Source organism: Sorex araneus, chromosome 8 (genome assembly GCF_027595985.1).
Source record: "Sorex araneus isolate mSorAra2 chromosome 8, mSorAra2.pri, whole genome shotgun sequence".
Lineage (NCBI taxonomy): Eukaryota > Metazoa > Chordata > Mammalia > Eulipotyphla > Soricidae > Sorex > Sorex araneus.
Window position 1 is genome coordinate 12,117,985 of NC_073309.1, and position 21,795 is coordinate 12,139,779.

The 21,795-nt window shown below is 50.2% G+C and overlaps 1 protein-coding gene across 1 annotated transcript in view; it reads right to left on the reverse strand.

Annotated features, from left to right (window-relative positions):
- The window catches only part of TANGO6 (transport and golgi organization 6 homolog), a 156,985-nt gene that overhangs the window by 71,962 nt on the left and 63,228 nt on the right, over positions 1 to 21,795 (reverse strand). Inside the window, exon 15 of the mRNA XM_055145697.1 lies at positions 9,128 to 9,268. Within this exon, the coding sequence (XP_055001672.1) occupies positions 9,128 to 9,268 (141 nt within the window). The remainder of the gene's footprint in view (positions 1 to 9,127; positions 9,269 to 21,795) is intronic.

The following is a 21,795-nucleotide window of genomic DNA, read 5'->3' on the forward strand; positions in this document are numbered from 1 at the left end:
TGCTCACAGCGTTAGTGCGCCCTGCCATTGCACTGTCCCTGGGCCACTTCCGTCTGTCCCATTCCCACCCCTCAGGAACCTCCGTTTTGTCCTCAGAGTTCAAGGGTTTATTTTCGTTGGACTCTGTCCATTCCCCTGTTTCGTGTCTCTAAACACCGCATGAGTGACATCACCTGGCATCTGCCTCTGATTTATCACACTGAACATGACACCCTCTAGTTCTATTCAAGTTGTAATAAATACTTGCTCACGGCTGAGTAGCTCTCCACTGTGTGCATACCACGACTGCTTGACCCAGTCACTTGTTCTTGGGCGCCGGGCTGTTTCCAGAGGCTGACGACTGTGGACAGCGGTGTGACGACAGAGCCGTGCAAAACATTTTTTTTTTTTTAATGAATTTAGTGTTCTGGGGTAGATGCCAGAGAACAGAACCGCTGGGTCATATGGTGGTTCTACTTCCAAATTTTTTGAGAAGCCTCTGGATTATTTTCCACAGAGGCTGAACACACACCACCAACAGTGTGTGTGAGGTTCTGTTCTCACCACAATGCCACCAGCACTGGATGACTCCTAACTCTCCCCCGTCAACCTTTCTCACGAGCCTGAGGTGGTACCTCACTGCCATTCTGAGCTGCACTGCCCTGAGAATCAGCAGCAAGGAACACTTTTTCACATCCCTGATGGGCATCTGTCTGTCTGTCTGTCTCTCTGGCTTGAAGGTCACATGAGCACAGCGGTACTTGGGTGCTGCTCTGAGTTCAGTGCTCAGGATTGCGCCTGTGGACCGCTCGGCTGACCATGTGATCCCAGGATCAAACCTGGGGCTCCTGCATGTGAGGCAACAACACTCCCCAGCCCTGTTGAGCTTCTCACACCATTAAAAGAAGTAAATATTGGGGGCTGGAGCGATAGCACAGCGGGTAGGGTGTTTGCCTTGCACGGGGCCAACCCGGGTTCGATTCCCAGCATCCCATATGGTCCCCCTGAGCACCCCCAGGGGTAGTTCCTGAGTGTAGAGCTAGGAGTAACCCTTGTGAATCGCCGGGGGTGACCCCAAAAAGCAAAAAAAAAAAAGTAAATGTTTCCTTGTTGTTGCTGAGCTTTGTGAGTGTTTTCTACGCCTCAGCCATTTGCCGTTTGTGCGATGCGTGTTTGTCTCCCGCTCAGCAGGATGTCTTCTGATTTTAGCCCTCGAGTCTGAGGGACAGCAGCCACCTTTAGTCTGATTCAGCAGGACCAGCCCTTCCCTGGGGTACCGACTCCCCCGAGTGAAGGCTCCTTCTAATCCCCCCGACACGTCAGAACCCTTCGCCCTTCCTGAGTGACTCCAACAGGGGTCTGCGATTTCATTTTTCTCCCTTCACACCTCATTCCCGGAATTCATTCCTGATCTTCCCAGGCAGTTCCCTGCAGGGAAGCCCTTCCCACGGAGCAACGGGAACGCAGCCTGTTTCCATTTGCAGACGTTTCGGAACTGGCGCACACTGCAGCTTGTCTGACTTCGAGAAGGAGACCCGGCTCCACCTCACAAGACAACCTGGCGTTGTGCTCAGCCCGGGTGCTCGTGTAGCCCCCGGGACTGCACACAGCCATGCGTGTGGCCATCTGTCCCTCCACCCTCCACCCCCCACCCCCCGAGGATCCCTTGGTCAGGTCCTTTCATTCATTCTGGAAACAGATGGACATATTTTAGAGATGACTGGCTGGGCCGAGGAGTTTGATCCAAGCCACAGAACACTTTCTCTTTCTTTGAGGTATTAGCAGACTCACTGCTGACAAAGGCGCCGTATCAGCCCCGAAGGCATGCATGTCCTTACTTCCCTTGCAGGATCCAAGGAAATCAAAGAGTCACCAAAGAGGTTTTCATTTTATTATAGTTATCCTTCCTGCCCCACCTTTGGGGGAGCCACACCTGGCAGTGCTCAGGGCTTCCTGGAAGGGCTTGGGGGAACCATACCTGGTGCAATGGACTGAACTTGGGTCGGCTGTGCGAGGCAAGTGCCCTGCCCTCTGTACTACCGCTCTGGCCCAAGAGTTTTCCACGTAAGAATAAATGCTCCTGGGCGGGAGAGATGCTCAACGTGAGAGCACAGGCTTTGCGTGCGGGAGCCTGGGGCCAGTCCCTGCACCGCTGGCTTCCCGAGAGCGGCAAGGAACACTCCCTCCAGTACTGATACTGCTCACTGTCACTGTCACTGTCATCCAGTTGCTCACTGATTTACTCGAGCGGGCACCAGTAACGTCTCCATGGTGAGACTTCTTATTACTGTTTTGGGCATCATATCAAGATGCCACGGGCAGCTTGCCAGGCTCTGCCGTGCAAGCGAGATACTCTCAGTAGCTTGCCGGGCTCTCTGAGAGGGGCGGAGGAATCGAACCTGGGTCTGCCGCATGCAAGACGAACGCCCTACCCGCTGGGCTATCACTCCAACCCACTGATGCTGTTGAATATTAATATTCAACATTCATTAGATATGAACACATGCCTACATAGCATCTAATACCAATTCGATATATATTGAATACTGAATTGAATATTCTATATTCAGTTACATTTTAAATATAAAACATTGTTATTTTGATTAAAGACTAAATATTCCTCAGAAAGTATACTCATAGTTTTTCCCAGGAACTAGAAAGAGCCTAATTAAACAATACTGTCTCAGGCTGGAGCAATAGCACAGCGGGTAGGGCGTTTGCCTTGTAGGCGGCCGACCCGGATTCGATTCCCAGCATCCCATATGGTCCCCCGAACACCTCCAGGAGTAATTCCTGAGTTCAAAGCCAGGAGTAACCCCTGTGCATCACCAGGTGTGACCCAAAAAGCAAAAAGAAAACAAAACAAAACAAAAAATACTGTCTCTTTAGAAGATAATCAAAGAATGATAAATTCCATTTATTAGATTGGAACACAACTAACAAATATCATTTTGAGGCTGGATATATTGATCAGTGGTAGAGTATAAGCTTTGCTCACATGAGGCCCTGGGTTCAATTCCTGGCACCAAAATTAAAAATTTAAATTTTAGCAAATATTTAAAGGCATGAAAAATTATTTCTAAATAATGTTAAAATTTATTTATTTATTCATTTTTAAATTATTAAAAAATTTTTTTTGTTTTTTAGGTCACACCTGGCAATGCACAGGAGTTACTTCTGGCTTATGCACTCAGGAATCACTCCTGGCAGTGCTTGGGGGACGATATGGGATGCTGGGAGTCAAACCCGGGTTGGCCACATGCAAGGCAAACGCCCTACCTGCTGTGTTATCGCTCCAGCCCCTAAAAAATTTTTTTTTTATTTTTAATAGTGAATCACCGTGAGGTAGTTACAGACTTAAAAAATTCCGTGCTTGCACTTCAGTCATATAATGGTCAAGTATCCATCCCTCCACCAGTGCCCATTGTCCACCACCATTGGTCCCAGCGTCCCTCTCACCATCCCCACCTATTCCCCCTCCCCCCGCCCTGCCTCTATGGCAGGGCATTCCCTTTTTCTCTCTCCCTTTGGGTGTTGTGGTTTGCAATAGAGGTATTAAGTGGCCATCATGTTCAGTCTATAGTCTGCTTTCAGGGTGCATCTCCCATCCCGAGTGGATCCTCCTAGCACTATTTATTTGGTGATCCCTTCTCTAACTGAACTGCCTTTTCCCCTAGTATGTGAGGCCAGCTTCTAAGTGGTGGAGTAATCCTCCCAGTACTTATCTTTAATAATCTTGGGTGTTAGTCTCTCGTTCTGTTACTTTATATTCCACAAATGAGTGCAATTTTTCTATGTCTGTCCCTCTCTGACTCATTTCGCTTACCATGATACTTTCCATGGTGATCCATCTATATGCAAATTTCATGACTTCATCTTTTCTGTTTCCTTTTTCTATTTTTGCTTTTTGGGTCACACCCGGCAATGCACAGGGGTTACTCCGGGCTCTGCACTCAGGAATTAATCCTGGCCGTTCTCAGGGGACCATATGGGATGCTGGGAATCGAACCTGGGTCGGCCACGTGCAAGGCAAACGCCCTACCCTCGGTGCTATCGCTCCAGCCCCGACTTCATCTTTTCTAACAGCTATGTAGTATTCCATTGTGTAGATGTACCAGAGTTTCTTTAGCCAGTCATCTGTTCTTGGGCACTGGGGTTTTTTCTAGATTCTGTCTATTGTAAACAGTGCTGCAATGAACACACAAGTGCAGATGTCATTTCTACTATACTTTTTTGCATTTCCGGGATATATTCCCAGAAGTGGTATTGCTGGGTCAAATGGGAGCTCAATTTCTCATCTTTTGAGAATCGTCCATACTGTTTTCCAAAACGGCTGAATCAGTCAGCATTCCCACCAGCAGTGAAGGAGAGTCCCTTTCTCCCCACATACACGTCAACACCAGTTGCTTTTGTTCTTTTGGATGTGGGCAAATGTTAAAGTTTTTTTAAATGTTGGTCAGGCTCCTGATTTGCATGGATGAGACCCTGGATTTGATTCCCCAAACTAAAAAAGAAAAAACCCACAGAACAGTAAGTCTACTTGCAATATAAGTGACAATCCTGAGAAGGGAAAAAGAAACTAGAACCAGGGGCCGGAGCGATAGCACAGCGGGTAGGGTGTTTGCCTTGCACGCGGCCGAACTGGGTTCGATTCCCAGCATCCCATATGGTCCCCTGAGCACCGCCAGGGGCGATTCCTGAGTGCAGAGCCAGGAGTAACCCTTGTGCACCACCAGGTGTGACCCAAAAAGCAAAAAAAAAAAAAAAAAGAAACTAGAACCAGGGGTGAGAGTGACAGTCCAGCGGGGAGGGCATTTGCCTCACACACAGCCAACCTGGTCCAGTGCTCTGCACCCCAAACGGTCCCCTGAGCATCCCAGGAGTAGTTCCTAAGTGCAGAGCCAGGAGTAACCCCTGAATATCTGGTGTGACCCCAAAATAAACAAATAAAACCCCTTGCCTCTGGAAGGACTACCAAATAGCCCAGGGACTGCTATGAGTTTGAATGTGATAACAGCAGGAAGTGGAATTTGGATTCAGAAGATGTTTAAGCCTGTTTATCCCCCGTGAAAGATTCTGGAATCCCATGAGTGGCATTCAAATGAGTGATTCAAATGAGAGCTGTGTACAAGTAAAAAGAATAAATATTAGTCAAGGGCACAGCTTGGCTCCAAGTACAGGAAATAATTTTAAGAGAGATGTTTGTTGGAGGAGGAGGAGGAGGGCGAGGGGGGAAAAAGCGAGACCTCTGTCTGCAGATCACATCACAGTCCATACAGGTCTAAGAGAAACAGAAGAGGGCAAGGCAGCACAAACATCACGTCAGAGGTGGCCCAGGTGCTGAGAAGATGCTCGTTTTTCCGAAGATATCAGGAAAGATGCCCAGGAAAATTTCCACTCTCAAAACTGGTTAAAATAGACAAGAGGAGCCATGTGCAGACGCTCCCTCAACCCGGAGGATTGGTACACGGATCGCAGAAAGGAATGACTGACGTCTTCTAACTGATGACCTGAAATGGACTGAGATGTGAGATAGGTGGGATTCAGCCAGGGTCCCCAGGAGACGCCAAGGGCTGAGGGGCGCCCAAGGCCTGGGCACGCCATCACACACGGAGCCTTGAGGGCGTGGCTCTGGCTGTGAGCCGCCTGCAGGACCCGCCGCCGGGATGTGGCAGCCCTGGATTTAAAAGAGCACATCTAAGGGATGTCACAAAGCAGCTGGGGCCCGAGCCAGCTCTGGAACCGAATCTCCACAGTGGCTGCGGATGCTCAGGGCCTGAGAATCCCTTGCTGTGGATGTGGAACTGCATCCCTGGTCCCTGCCTACTGGATGACAGTTACATCCTTCCCGACCCTGAGATGTGATGGCTGAAAACGTCTCCAGTATCCCTGGAGCGCAGTCCCCTCCGCGGTCATCAGATGAGCACTGGTTTAGGGGCCGGAGCAGCAGTACAATGGGTAGGGCGCTTGCTTTGCACATGGCCGACCTGGGTTCAAGCTCCGGCATCCCATATGGTCCCCTGAGCCCACCAGGACTGATTCCTAAGTGCAGAGCCAGAAGTAAGCCCTGAGAACTTACCAAGAGGTAAGTGTTGGCCCCGAGCCAAAACCAAAACCAACAACAAAAAAGCATCGCACTGGTTTAGTGGAACAGAGAACTGCGGGTGTTGGTCCAGCTCATTGGGACAGACGCAGAGGCTGCACAGAGCATGGTGGACATCGGGGCAGGAGTCCCCGGGCCATCTATGAAGGCACCTCTCACCACCCCCAGATGTCTCCTACCCCCTTTGCTGCCTGGGAGAGAAGCCGCAGTGATAAATGACACACCAATTTGTCAATTTCCGCAGCTATCAGGAGAGACGCCCAGGAAAATTTCCACTCACAAAACTGGTTAAAATAGACAAGAGGAGCCATGCACAGACACCCCCTCAACCCAGAGGGTTGGTACATCTGGGTTGGTACATCTGGGTTGGTACATCCCAGCTACCAACTCAAGGCCTTGGGCTGAGCAATTGAAAGTAAAAAATTTAAGACGTTCGAAAGAAATGTGGCGATACATTAACAGTCCACAGGTTACTGTCGCATCGACGCTGGGCCACAGTGGAGGGAACAGATGGAGAACCATTTGGACTCATTGATAATTTGGCAACGTGTTCAGATGAAATTTCTAAAAGTACAATATAAAATTAAATAGGGACTTAAATAAAAAAAACTCTACCTAAACCGTTTCATAAATCATTTCTACTTTTAAGACTGGAGACTATAAAACATAGAGACCTTACTTCATCTTTGTTTAAGAAAGTTTTTCTACACAAGAGAAAAACTACAGGTAAAAGACATATAACTCAATTTGTAAAAAAAAAAAAAAATTAAAGTTAAAAGCCTGAAGAAAATATTTATAAAGTAATTGCCAGTGATGAAATATCTTTACTTTTGTTTCTGGGTCACACTCGTCTGTAGTCAGGGGTCACTCCTGGCAGTGCTCGGGGGCCCTACTTGTTGCCAGGGACCGACTGAACCAGGGACGGCCACTCAAGACAAATGCCTTACCTTTATCAGGCACTCATCTATATCTCTCTCCGGGCCCAGTATCTTTATTTTTGTTTTTGTTGTTTTGCTCTTGTTTGAGGGGCTACATCAGCAGTGCTCAGGGTTTACTCCTGGCTCTGTACTCAGCAATAACTCCTGGTGTGCTTGGGGACCATATGGGATGCCAGGGATAGAACCCAGGTCAGCTGCATGCAAGGCGAACACCTTACTCACTGTGCTATCTCTCCGACCCCTCAATATATTTATTTTTTAATAATCTTATTTTTTGGGTTGGGGGCCACAGCAGTGCTCCGGGATCACTCCTGATGGTGCTTGGGAATTGAATTCAACCACATGGAACTGGTAGTGACCCCATCCCCACCCCTGGTCAAACACCAGCAGGCATGGCTCCCTCTAAATTGCTCATTTTACTTTTCAGCCTACTATCGCAAGTTTTACTGGGGTTCACAGACAAGCTGATCAAACTGAAGTGGCGATCCCTTTTCTCTCTACCCTGGTGACATGTGAGTTAGTGTCTGACTGAATATTGAGGAAAAGGTATGCACACCTGAGGTGCTTATTTGGCTGAAGGGAGGAAAGAGTCCAGTTTAACGCGACACTGTTGTCAAAGCAAAACATTAATTACAGACAGTCTGAGACAGACTTATTACGCATCACATATATTATATATGATAAATGTATCCCTCTCAGAGTGAGAACACAGAACACAGTCTCCAAACAACTTAATTCTCATGAGTCCACATGGCAGGGGATTAGTTCGGTGATGACGGAAGCCACCAGCCCACACCTGAATGAGTGGTTAGCCTGATTTTGTTTGTTTTGGGGCTATCCCTGGTGGTGATCAGGGCTTACTCCTAGCTCTGTACTCAGGAATCACTTGTGTCGGTGCTCAGAGGACCAGAGCGGGCGCCAGGAATCAAACGTGGGTCTGCTGCAAGCAAGGAAAATACCCTACCTGCTGTACTCCGGCCCCCTGGTTAGCCTGATTTTAAAACTTCAAGCTGTGTTCGCCATGGCCCTCAGTGGTGAAGTTCACAGAACGCAGGCTACAGAAACCACTCTTCTCCATTCTCTTACACAGCCCCAAATAAAAACATCAAAACTTCCTTAAGGATTTATGAAGAAATTCCCTGGTTGAGCGTAACTTAACCCTTTCCTTAGAGTAAACAAAAGTTTTCTTCGTCCTGGCTTGGCAGGGTCCCCTGTGCCAGCCTCATGTGGGCAGTCACTAAACAGTAAATAATAAAACATTTCTTTCCTTAAAAGCACAAACTTCCCTGGGCTGCAGAGAGAAGTCAGAGTTCTGGAGCACAAGCTTTGCAAGCAGGGAGGGGGCCTGGGTTTGGTCCCTGGTACTGCACGGTCCCCGGAGGCCTCCGGGAGCAAGCCTCGAGTGCCAGAGCACAGGGCTACAGACCCACGAGCAGCACTGAAGACTGTTGCTGGAGCGACCAACCAACCATCTTTTCAAAGAGCACGTTTTTCATTAGCAAGAGCAAAATTTGATGGAGCCCTCTGGCACCGCAATACCTCAGCTCCCTCTTACACCGCCCACTGAGGTGAATGCAGTGAACAGCCCCACTTCATACAGGAGGACGCAGGACACACAAGGCGAAAGAAACATCCCTGCACCCGCACAGCGAGTGAGCAAACAACTGGACTCAGCCCAGGGAGGGGCTCTCCCCAGGGATGCTCAGCCCGTCTTTACAGCGGCTTCCTTCGAGTTTGGGGAGGTTTTCAGTCTTAATAGTTTCTACCAGCCATGGGAGTCAGGAGCAAACCACCCGTTTCCTCTTCTATAGAGTGGGCCTGACAGAGCCTCCCTGAAGGCTGGGCAAACCGGGAGAGAGCGTCGCTGCAGACACCCTGGCCCTGCAGACCCATGCTTGTGCCCTTCCAGCCCCGGCTAGGGCTCCTCTTCTTTCTGTGCTCAGCCAGCAGGGACTGCCCAGCCCAGCTCCCAGCCCCCGTGAAAAGCTGTGGCTGCTTTCAGAGGGGGTGTCTGCCCCAGCCCCCCAACTGCAGCCTCAAGGTGCACAGACGCAGGCGGCCAAGCCACAGTGTTCCCCCTCCCCCGTCATTCCCGCCGGAGACTCACCCAACGCCCTGACAGTCCGCATGAGCACCTCCCCGACTTTCATTCTGGTCTCGGGCGTGTGCTTGTCCAGGCCGTGGTCGTACTGAGCCAGCAGGCGGGGCAGGACGGTCTCAGGGTGCGCGTCGGAGAGCAGGGCAAGGCCTGGGGTGAAAGCAAGGAAAGGGTCATTCCTGCGCAGGCTGCAAGGCTGTGCCGGGACGGACGGAGGGAATCTTCTAGAAAGGGCTGCTCTTAACTGGGATGTCCCCATCACCCCAAACCCACAAGCAGGCACCCCCAACCACACCCCTCCAAACTCCCGCAGTCCAAGGTAACCGCTGGACCGACTTTCTGTTATAGATCGGCCTGCTCTGGACTTCCGATTTGTACTTGTATGGGTTTTGTTCACAAGTTTTTGGTAACTGAAATCTAGTTTTCATTCACTTGTTTTTCTCCCCAGTTACCAGGGCTCAAACCCAGAGCCGCAAACTCGGCGAGCAGCACGTGGGGCTCTATGGCAGGAGCAGCTACCAGGCACGAGTCACCAAGTGATTCTCCAGATGGAGGTGTGGGCCGGAGTGACAGCACAGTGGGTTAAGCGCTGGCCATGTACATGGTCAACCTGGGTTCGGTCCCCGGCACACCATATGGTCCCTGGCACACCAGGAGTGGTGAGACCCAGGCAGGAGTCAATGTGAGCACAGCCTTCCTCCAAAAAAAATAATAAATAAGATGCCGTGGGTATTCTTGCAGGTTGTTACCAGAGCAGGGAAACGGAGGCAGGTTAGTTTTACAGTGGCGGTGCACCCCGCAGCTCCCCGGGATAGAGCCACGCAGCAGAGACAATCGTGCCTCCAACAACCAAGCACTCTATACAGTGAGGCTCCGTCTGAACTTTTTCTGGAAAGTTCCTGAGCAGCATGCTGGGGGATCAGCAGTAAGCCGGTGCTGTTTGGATCCGAATCCACTTCTGGGTTGGAATGCAAGTCTTTGGGGGGGGTCGGGGGGGCGGGTATCTCTCCAGAAGTTCACTCTGACTCTGCAGAGTTGCCTTACTCTGTCTTGTTACATAAAGTGCTTCGGAAACTGTGTTTTTCAGATAACCGTGCCTTGCCGAGCTCACAGCGCACACGCTGGCCAGTCTGGGTTCACTTCTCCCTCCTGGGGAGCTTATCTGCGACGCCACCTCTCGAACCCGTGCGGCCGCCTTCCGGTGACCAGAGCCGGCGTCTCTCACAATCACTTAATCACTTGGTCCTCACTGCCAAGGGGACCCTATGCGTCACATTTCCCTGAAGCCACTGTTGGCCCCAAAACTACCCCCTTTCAAATGAGAAAGGAATTCTCCAGTGTGGGGGGGGGCAAGGTGAAGGTCACGGCCAGGCTTCCTCCCTTGTCAAAGGTCAGAGGGCTTTTCAAATAACAAAAACAGCCTCACACCTCTGAGCTTCCATTGTCTGCCATGCCCCCCCTCCCACTTCCTTCCCCTGAGCTGGGACTGTAGCCGGTGGCCACTAGCTGCAGCCCTGGCTGGGGGGCGCCCGGAGCTCACCAAGGGCTTGGACTCCTCCGCATGGTGCTCGCACACACTCCGATTGGAGTGTGGCGGGGGGTGGGGGGGCTGTGATGCCCACGCACGGCTCGCCAGGGTCAGCCTGGAACTTATGCCCAGCTGCGGTGCCCCCTGGGGTGCTCATCCCGCACTTTCCGTCAAGGGGCACGTGCAGCTGGCTGTGAGCCAGAGGCTGCCCACTCTGGGGGCCCCGGGAGGCCGAGAGGGCACGGGCAGCCCTGTGCCACCCTGGGCGCCCGCACTGTCACACGGCCTAAACTCTCCCGCCCAGTGCTCCTCCCTGCCAGGTGCTCCTCCCCACCCAGTGCTCCTCCCCGCCCAAGCAAGAGGGAAGCGCCGACTCTGAAGCAGGGGCCTGGGGGTGCTGGCGAGTCTGGAGGGTCTAGTGGCCGCAGTTCAGCCGGGTCCAGAGGCTCAGTGACCGCGGTCAGTCCCGCCTACGACTCGCCCCTCCTCTGTGCTGGCACCCTTCGGGGTGGGTTTTCTCCCTCCCGTGACCCCTACAGCTCCAGGTAAACAATGCGGAGTGTGAGAGCTTCTCTCTCAGGTGGTCCAGGGTGAGATCCAGAAGCGAGATCCACAGCCCAGTCCTGGGTCGCTGCGGGGCTCTGGGCGAGGGGTCCTCACTGGGCAGCTGGGCTGTGCACTCACACGGGGGAGATCGAGGTTTTTTGCTCCCCACGGCACACAAACTGGCAGTGGCGATGGATGCTCCTGGGGCAAGGCAGTCACGGTTGGCAGGAGGCAGGTTTGATGCCAAGAGGACCACATGCCCGCCTTTGCCCCGAGGTCAAGCGCCCACCTGGTTGGGAAATGTGGCCGGATGTGCTAGTAAGAAACTACTGGGAAACAACTATTCCCTGAGACAGATTAACGAGAGAAACTAAGCATTGACCAAAGTAAGAGGGACTTCAGCAATAGATGTTTAGCAATAGCTCGATAGAGCGAACAGTCCCATATAGCAAATCCCACTCCCCCACTGGTTTACACAATGAAGTCACAGCTATGTTTCTTATTTTTGTTGTTGTTGTCGTCGGGCTCTACCCTGTGGAGCTCAGGGGATCAGAGCTGGGGGGAGGTATGCCTAGTAGTGCTCTAGGCCCCTGATGTAGGAACTGAATCTGGACTTTCCACATGTAAGACTGTGCACAGATCACTGAGCTCTCTTTCTGGCCCTGCAACTATATTTCTAAAAGGAAACACATCTACCAGATTTCTGAATTGTGAATTTCTGGTGAAAAAGTAGGTGTGTGAAGCAGGTGTGCTAGGGAAATGGGTAAGGCTCTTGCCTTAACAAGAGACTGACCCAGTCTTAATCCCCAGCATCACATAAGATGTCCCGTGCACCACAAGGAGTGATGCCTGAGCACAGAGTGAGGAGTAAACCCTGGCCACTGTTGGGTGTGGCTCCCCCCCCAAAAAAAAGAAAAAGTAGGGTCATGATCGCGGAATTGGGGATGGGTTACCTCCCACTCCATCCCCCTGTTCTTCTGGGCTCCTGGCAGTTATGCTCATGAACTTCCTCTGATGCCATGTAAGCTCAACAACCATCCATGATCCAGAGACTCATAAATAAGTCTCAAAAGAGATCAACAAGCTGCAGAGATGCCTCCAGACCCCACACCAGGCTAAGTCTCATATCCGGGACACCCTGAAGTGGGGCAGGTGAGTCTGCAACCCACCCAAACAGAGCTCCAGCAGCTGAGAAACTCCACACTCTAATTGCTGCCATGCTCACGGCCAATCTCCACAGGCTTGGGATAAGCCTCATCCAGGAATGTTTACCTGTTGAAAAACTCAGGTATGTGGGATTTGTGACCGAAATCTCCAGGCTCTCACAAAATCGGGGATGGGCTACCTCCCCCCATCTCCCTGTTCTTCTGGGTGCCTGGCAGTCATACCCATGAACTGCCTTTGGCACTATATAAGCTCATTAACCAGCCACAACCCAGATATTCAAAAATAAATCTTGAATGAGATCAACAAGCTGCAGAGATGCCTCCAGACACCAAAGTCACCATCCAGTTAAAAATTTAACTCTGGGGCTGGAGCGATAGAACAGCGGGTAGGGTGTTTGCCTTGCACGCGTCCGACCCAGGTTCTAATCCCAGCATCCCATATGGTCCCCTGAGCACCGCCAGGGGTAATTCCTGAGTGAAAGAGCCAGGAGTAACCCCTGTGCATCGCCGGGTGTGACCCAAAAAAAAAACCCCAAAAAAAAATTTAACTCAGCTGTATCACCCCATTCAAAATTTTAGAATTTCTGGAGCATGACATCTCATACTCTACACTACTGATACACCAGGATCATATTGGATGGCATGTAAAGTAGAAGGCAACCAACCTCAACTAAGAAAATATTAAGACACAAGGCTTAACCTGTAACATGTTAGTAATCTCCTAGACAAGGGCTTCCTGGCTCCAGGGTGAGAAGAAGCAATCTTCACACACTTCCTTCTAAGGAAATAATTTTTTATTATTTTTAGTGAATTATTCATAGCAAGAAGTATGGGCTTGCTATTGTAGTAGGTTTGGGTGGTGGATGGGAAAATTAGAAATAATAGTGGTGGGAATGTGTAATGGTAGTGGGATTCGTGTTGGAATATTGAATGTAATAAATCATCGTGAACAACTTTATAAAAAAAAAGTACGGTCAGGAATGATAGTACACAGGGTAGGGCATTTGTCTTGCAGGCAGCCAATGTGGGTTTGATTCCTGGCACCCCATATGGTCCCCTGAGCACTGCCAGGAGTGACCCTGAGCACAGAGCCAGGAATAACTCAAGCACCACATGGGTGTGATGCAAAAAACAATACCGACCAAAAATAAATTGTAAAGATTGAAGACAGTTCAACGGGCAGAACATCTTATATATGAAGAAAAATACATTCCCAAGAGCAAAGTACCCATTTTCCTTTGTAACCAAATCTGTTATGATTGCTCCACTATTATGAGGGCAGAAAGAAACAGAAAACTATTAACTTGAATAGGAATATAATTTGCCTATTTTAAAAAAATTTTTATTGAATCACCATGTGAAAAGTTACAAAGCTTTCAGGCTTAAGTCTCAGTCATACAATGATTAAATACCCATCCATTCACCAGTGCACATATTCCACCACCAAGAACCCCAGTATACCTCCCATCCCACTCCCACCCCCCGCCTGTGTGGCTGATAATTTTTCACTTTACCTTCTCTTTACTTTGATTACATTCAATATTTCAACAGAAAACTCACTATTATTATTTGGAATTTTCCCCCAACAATCAGACCTGCTGAAAAGGCATCATTTGATAATTTGCTTTCCATTGCTGAGAATGAAGAGTATATGAGGTACTGCGGCCACGCAGTTTTGGATTTCTGGTATTTTAGTAATTAAGTCCAGAGAAATTTCTGCCAGAAGTCGTGTCATTGCAAGCTCGTACCTCCGGTTGGTGGGCTCTATTAGATGGCGGTCGCCATGCTGCCGCCACCAAAAGGAAAGACCGAGAGAGAAAAGCCTTTCCCCTCTGGGGATGGCATGGGGCCGTAGCTCAGTTCACAGTCTAGAGGCATTTCTGCAAAATGTCGCTGGGTCCTGAAAGTAGTTAGGAGGCCTCCGGGATCATGGTCTTTTAGGAGCGGAGGAGCCGTTCGTGTGCGGCTGCTCGGGATCTCATCTGGGCGGAGAGCCTAATTTGCCTATTTTTATTCCTTAGAACTAGTCCTTCTTTGGGGCGGAGGGGGGCTGGGGCCACACCCAGCAATGCTCAGGGGTTACTCCTGGCTCTGCGTTCATAAATGAGTCCTGGCAGTGTTCGCAGGACCATATGGGATGCTTGGGATGGATCCCGGGTCTGCCGGGTGCGAGTCAAGCGCCCTCCCCGCTGTACTCTCTCTCCAGCCCTCCTGAGTCTGTCTTGAATCTGTAAGAAAATCTAAATCCTGTGGCAAACATCCCCATACTTCCGGAAGCCCCCGCAGCCACACCCGAGTTTCACAGCTGGTCCTATTCCAGAGACTCACAATCTCGAAAGAGATCAACTAGCCGCAAAAACTTCTCAGATACCCCGTTCCCGGCGGAGACCTCCTCAGCCACCTTAGGCGCACACAGACTGGATGGCCTGTAACGCAGAAGCCAACCCATCTTGACTCACAAAACCATGAACACAGAAGGCTGAGCTTGCAAGACGGCTGAGTAAACCCTCAGACAAGGACTTCAGGCCCCCCTCCGGTGAGATACAGCAGGTTTCATAAATTTTCTTCTACTGAAATATTTTCTGATCACTCCATTAGCCATTGAGTGGTAGGAAGTGATATGAAATAAATTACTGTGGGCCCGCCATGGGGGCAGGCTTGGGTCGGGGGAATGGAGACAAGATGGAGGGAAGGTGACAGTGGCGGTGAGACTGGTGTTGGGATACTGAGTGCCTGGAACAAACCATCATGAACAACTTCGTAGACCACGGTGTTTAAGTAAGTGGGGAAAAGAAAAAATAAAAATTAATAAATTCTGTGGTAAGCTAGAGAGTCTGCTCTCAAGAGGCACCTGCATGGACATCCTAGAGCAAGCAGAGAACCATTTGCGTGCTAACTGGCCGCTGCAGGCCAGGGAGCCTAGGACAGAGCAACGCCCCTCGTGTCAGAGTCCCAGCCTCCATCCCCGGCACCACGCACACTTGATCACTGGGGCACGCGCACAGCTTGTTATTTAAAAAAAAAAAAAATCAAAGGAGAAAAACGAACGGAAATAAAGGAGAGGTTCATTAACAGAGGTGTGATTAAACTTCTGTCATTCTGACAACGTAACACAACAACGCATTCATAAAAAGGAAACGCAAGACGCCTTTCAAGGCCTGTCACGGGAGAAATCCTTAGAGCTATTGTCAAAGAAAAAGCAAGGTGCAAGAACCATGTGCAGAGAACACAGCCATCTGTGCAGAGAAAGGAAATACTGATTCATAAAATATTTTTGGAAGTATGTACAAAAAGCGAGCGCTCTCGGTTGTCTTTGCGGGAGAGAAACTGGGAGCGCAGAGAGCAGATCTGAGAGAGGAGACTTCCATTTGTATCTTTTACAGCTTCTGTATTTTTTTCTTTCAAGTCAAGCGAAATCATTTTTATTGAAAGCCATTTCCTGAGGCGTGAGAGGAGCGCAAGGGGAACACGTGCTCAAGAGGAATCGCGAGCTGGGGGAAAACCACATACTATCATCGGATATAAACAAACAAACTGTGAATTTGTTCTGAGGAGGCCTCCCAGGCAGCACCCAGAGGGGTCTCGGGAAACGGGGCCTGCAGTTGGGCGCCAGGGCCTGAGGAGAAGTTAAAGTTAAAGACAAAAAAACAAAACACACACACAACTCTGATCTGGGCTTTGAAACAGAACAGCTCCGGGCTGGGGTGCGGGCCAAGAAGCAGAACATGCGCCCGTGTGAGGCTCGGGTTCATCCCTGGCCCCAGCGGTCCCCAGCACGGCTCAGGGCGGGGCTCTTGCGACAACAGCAACAGTGAGAACAATGACAAAACCAGAACTGACTCCTCAGTGTAGAGGTGTGAGTGCCTTGCGCGTCGCCGACTCTGGTTCAGTCCCCAGCACCGGGTCTCCTGAGGCCCGCCAGGAGTGGTCCCTGAGTGCAGAGCCAGGAGGAAGCCCTGAGCACTGCTGTGTGAGCACTGCTGTGTGTGGTCCAAAATCAGATCAAAGTGCAGGGTGGCAGGGGCTGGCGGGGGAGAAAGTCAGGGCACGTGTTTTCCATGCTGGAGCCTGGATTTGATCCCCACACTTTATGGTTCCCCGAGCACTGCTTAGAGTGACCCCCATGCTCAGGAGGAGCCCCTGAAGATCATCAGGCATGGCCCCCTTTCCCTCTAACCCCCCCAAAAAGCGAAAGAATCTGAAATCGCAGATGATGAAGAGCATGTGTGTGCTCTTCCTCCTGAAAACCCATACCGGGCCAGGGAAGGAGAAGGAGCAGGAAGCCAGGGCGAGGATGAGGAGAACCAGCCAGGCATGGGAGGCGGAAATTCGGGTGCAGAGAAAGTTAGACTGGAAGGATGAGAGGCGGCTGAGGGGTCATCTGGGACAAACTTCAATGGTCACCTGGAAAACTAAGCGCTTGCACAAGGACACGGGATGGAACGAGCCCCGGGGGCAGCAGAAACACCATCCGGTGCAACCACAGAACGTATGGAAAGGGCAGGAGGGGAAAGCCCAGGGGCGGGGGACATGCGCCAACGCTGCCCAACACCCAGAAAAGGAGTAGAGCTGGACTGCAGCCATTGTATAGCGGGGAGGGACTTTGCCTTGCACTTGGCCGACCCGGGTTCGATTCCCAGCATCCCATATGGTCCCCCAAGCACCGCCAGGAGTAATTCCTGAGTGCTGCGCCAGGAGTAACCCCTGTGCATCACTAGGTGTGTGATCCCCCGCACACACAGGCTAAAAAAAAAAAAAAAAGCCAGAAAAAAAAAATGGAGTAGACCGTGTCCCTCAATCAGGAGTTTCGACATCAGGAGATCTGTGTGAACATTTAACTTCGATGTGGGGAGGCGATTACTAGAACTTAGAAAGGGTAGACAAGAATGCTCTCTTGGGGAAAGGAACTTGGAGAGAACCAGGGCAGGGATAAGCTTTTTGATGCTTTATCAACTATAGTTCAAGAAACTAATGAAAGTTATCGTAGGGCCCGGGAGATAATACAGCAAGTAAGGCATTTGCCTTGCATGCGGCCGACCCAGGTTTGATCCCTAGCATCCTATAAGGTCCCCTGAGCCCTGCCAGGAGTGACTCCTGAGTGCAGAGCCAGAAGTTAAGTAAGCCCTGAGCACCACCAGGTGTGACCCCTGCAAAACAAACCAAAATAAAACCTTAAAAGAAGAAAAAAATGCGTGTCCATCGGTAGAAGATGATTTAGTTTGGAAGCGCTCTGAGGGTTGGGGGAGGGGTCAGAGGTCAGGCACAGGTCATGTTGCTCCCGACTTATGCCTGTCACCCAGTTGGGGCTGTCCTCTCTGGCAGCCTCAGACTCCGAACTAAGAATGGCAGAACCTGAGGAGGAGGCAGGAGCAGGGTGCAGGGATGGGTGCTTACAGGGCCTCCCACTGTGATGGAAACTAACACTCATTTCCGCCCCAGGAACGCAGGAAGTCGCACAAACCAGGGGAAGCTGATTATTAAACCCAGGAAGTACGAGAACTGACCTGAATAGCTTGGGCTGTGTTTGTAATCAAAGAAAAAGAGAACCTTGAGGTGAGAAGTTCCACCCTCTCAAGCTGAGTTAAGAGTGGACAAGCCCGGGTTCAATTCCCAGCATCCCATATGGTTCCCCGAGCACCGCCAGGAGTAATTCCTGACTGCAGAGCCAGGAGTAAACCCTGAGCATCACTGGGTATGATCCAAAGAGCAAAAGCAAACAAACAAACAAATAAAAAGTGCTCACACGTTCCAAGAAGAAATGCGGATCTCGGTGAGTGCATGTGTCTCGGGCCTGATGGAAAACCAAGGCTGGGTTAGTAAGCTAGTTAGTAAGCTTGTTTCTCAGAAAACCAGGATCGAAGGGAAACATTCAAACACAGAAATAATGCCCACTGGCTTAAACTGGAATCTAATTCCCATTCTGGACAGGAACAATGGTAGAAATGAGTGAATCATCTCTATTTACCAAAGTTAATAATACGAGCTGATCGGAGCTGGGAGCCCTTTGGCACACAAGATATTCCTGATACACAAAAATAAACAAACACAAAGACACTAAAACTTCCAGTTACGGGCTGAGAGTTTTCCACATGAGCTGGGCACGCATGCAACTTGCTTAGCACCACGCATTCACCCATCGGACACTCCCAGCCATCCTTGGAGCAGGCACTATCACTCCTAATGTGCTTGAAGGAGAAGCTGAGGAACAGATGGGTAAGCAGGGCCGTGCAGGATGCAGAGCTATAAAGCCAGTTCCCCCCCACCGCCACCACCCCATGGCACCTGGCCCCACAGGGCCCGAGGGTCTTCACATGCAAATCCCAGCCCGGGAGACACACACTTCACACTTCCAAGGACAGGCAAGCAGTCTCTCTCCACAAAACCATTTCTGACTCAAAGGTGGGAGGAAGAAGGGGGAGGCTCTGCACCCCAACACCCAGACCAACAGGCAAAACCCTCCCAGGCCTGAGGTCTCTTTGCTCCTGGCTGGTATCTTCACTCTGCCCTTGGGGCGGTGGGGAGGGAGGGGTCATCATGTTAATGAGATTCACCAACTTGAGATGCTGCTGACATCCATGATGACAGCCGGGGCTGCAGGGAGGGAAATGGAAAACTCGGATTTCTTAATGCGTTCCAGATTTTACCCCATGATGCTCGAGCACCTGCCTGCCAGTTCCCCCTAGACGGGATATTGCAAGTCCCTTGCATCTCTTCTACTTTCCCCCAAAGACATAAAAGTAAAACCGGGGCTGGAGAGATAGCACAGCAGGCAGGGCGCTGGCCCTTGCCTTGCACGCAGCCGACCCAGGTTCAATCTCTGTCATCCCATATGGTCCCCTGAGCACTGCCAGGAGTAATTCTGGAGTTCATGAGCCAGGAGTAACCCCTGTGCATTGCCGGGTGTGACCCAAAAAGCCAAAAATGAATAAATAAAACCAAACAGTACCAAAAAGCTAACAGCCCACCTTGTGGAGGCTGCCTCTAGCGTGGACCTCTGGGTGCTGGAGGGGGGCTTAAGAGAACGGAGCAAAGACAAAGTGAGCCCCCTCCAAACGCCCTGCACATCACTGTTGTGTTGCCTGAATTGACATGAGAACAGAACTACCGGAGTGCTGACCGAGGGCATGAAGGAAAGAGCAGAAAACAGCGATCACCACTGCGTGGGGAGGAATCACTGCCCCGTGCATTCGGAGAAACAATCGTCAGCTCCTGGGGGAGCAGGAAGCAAGATGGAACCCACTGGCTTCCTTGTGTAGCTTTCAAAAGAGCGCAGAGGCACATTAATATTTCTTTTATGTTAACAAAAGAAATGGTAGTGGGTGAATGAAAACAAGAGCTCCTGGGATTCCTGGGAAACAGTAAATGGTTCTTTTTTGACCAAATCAAGGTAAGAAAAGAAAATCCAGGGGCCAGAGTCATAGTATAGTGGGTAGGGCGTGTGCCTTGTACACAGTTGACCTGGGTTCGATGCCCAGCATCTGATATAGTTCTTGAGCACTGCCAGGAGTAACTCCTGAGTGCAGAGCCCAGGAGTAACCCCTGGGCATTGCAGGGTGCGACCCAAAAAGCCAAAGAGCCGAGAGAAAGAAAGAAAGAAAGAAAGAAAGAAAGAAAGAAAGAAAGAAAGAAAGAAAGAAAGAAAGAAAGAAAGAAAGAAAGAAAGAAAGTAGACAGAGAGGAAGGAAAGAAGAAAGAAAGAAAGTAGAGAGAGAGGAAGGAAGAAGAAGAAAGAAAGAAAGAAAGAAAGAAAGAAAGAAAGAAAGAAAGAAAGAAAGAAAGAAAGAAAGAAAGAAAGAAAGTAGAGAGAGAGGAAAGAAAGAAAGGAAAGAAAGAAAGAAAGAAAGAAAGAAAGGAAAGAAAGAAAGAAAGAAAGAAAGAAAGAAAGAAAGAAAGAAAGAAAGAAAGAAAGAAAGAAAGAAAGAAAGAAAGAAAGAAAGAAAGAAAGAAAGAAAGAGGGGCTGGAGTGATAGCACAGCGGGTAGGGGCGTTTGCCTTGCACGCGGCCGACCCGGGTTCGAATCCCAGCATCCCATATGGTCCCCCTGAGCACCGCCAGGGGTGATTCCTGAGTGCATGAGCCAGGAGTGACCCCTGTGCATCACCGGGTGTGACCCAAAAAGAAAGAAAGAAAGAAAGAAAGAAAGAAAGAAAGAAAGAAAGAAAGAAAGAAAGAAAGAAAGAAAGAAAGAAAGAAAAGAAAGAAAGAAAGAAAGAAAGGAAGGAAGAAAGAAAGAAAGGAAGAAAGGAAGGAAGGAAGAAAAAAGAAAGAGAGAAAAAGAAAGAAAGGAAGAAAAAAGAAAGAAAGAAGAAGAAAGAAAGAAAGAAAGAAAGAAAGAAAAGAAAGAAAGAAAGAAAGAAAGAAAGAAAGAAAGAAAGAAAGAAAGAAAGAAAGAAAGAAAGAGGGAAGGAAGGAAGAGAGAAAGGAAGGAAGGAAGGAAGGAAGGAAGGAAGGAAGGAAGGAAGGAAGGAAGGAAGGAAGGAAGGAAGGAAGGAAGGAAGGAAGGAAGGAAGGAGGGCAGGAGGGCAGAAAGGAAGAAAATCCAGGGCTGGAGTGATCGTACAGCAGGGAAAGTGCTTGCCTATTTGCACAGGATTGACCCAGGTTCGATCCCAGGCATCCCATATGGTGCCCTGAGCACCACCAGGAGTAATTCCTGACTGTAGAGCCAGGAGTAACCCCTGAGCATCACTGAGTGTGACCCCCAAACCAAAAACAAAACCAAAAGAGAAAGTCCTCTTTACATCACCTCACCACACTGACCCGGGGCTCCAGGGGGGCAAGTACCACCTGTTTCCTGCAGAGGGAAGCTGCGGGCTCAACAAGGCCGAGGCATCAGGCTCTCACTCTCTCGGGCTACCCAGGAGATCTGCCACTTAGCCTGGGGCTCAAAAGAGACAGGGCGGACCTTCCTTCTCGGTGTCCTCAGGGCCGGGAGGCACGCTCTGGACTCAGCAACCTGAAGACCCAACTCTCCTTCAGAAGCTCTGGTGTTTCCTTTAGCTAAGCCTCCCAGCGTCTGACAGGATGACGAGGTGAGACTGTGTGACGGGCCCTCCAGGCTAGCACCAGGTTCTAGAAAGTGCTTGTTGCAAAATCAGCACTGAGGACCCGTAGGACTGAGCCAGCAGTTTCACACAGAAACCAGGCAGCTATGCTATACTTCTTCCGAAGCACCCGTGGTCTCTGACATACGCACAAATGCACAGAAATACTTGGACTACGAGTCTGGGGAGAGCCCAGGCAGAGCCGTGCAAGCTCTGAGGTTAAAATTCCTGTGCTAACCCAGGGAACCTAGAAATAAAGACTGTTCTATTCTATTGTTGTTGGCACCTGGTGACGCTCAGGACTTACTCCTGGCTCCCCCTCAGGGATTACACTCTGAGGGCCCATACGGGCTACCAGAGATCATAGGGATTGCCAGGGATGGAACCAGGGT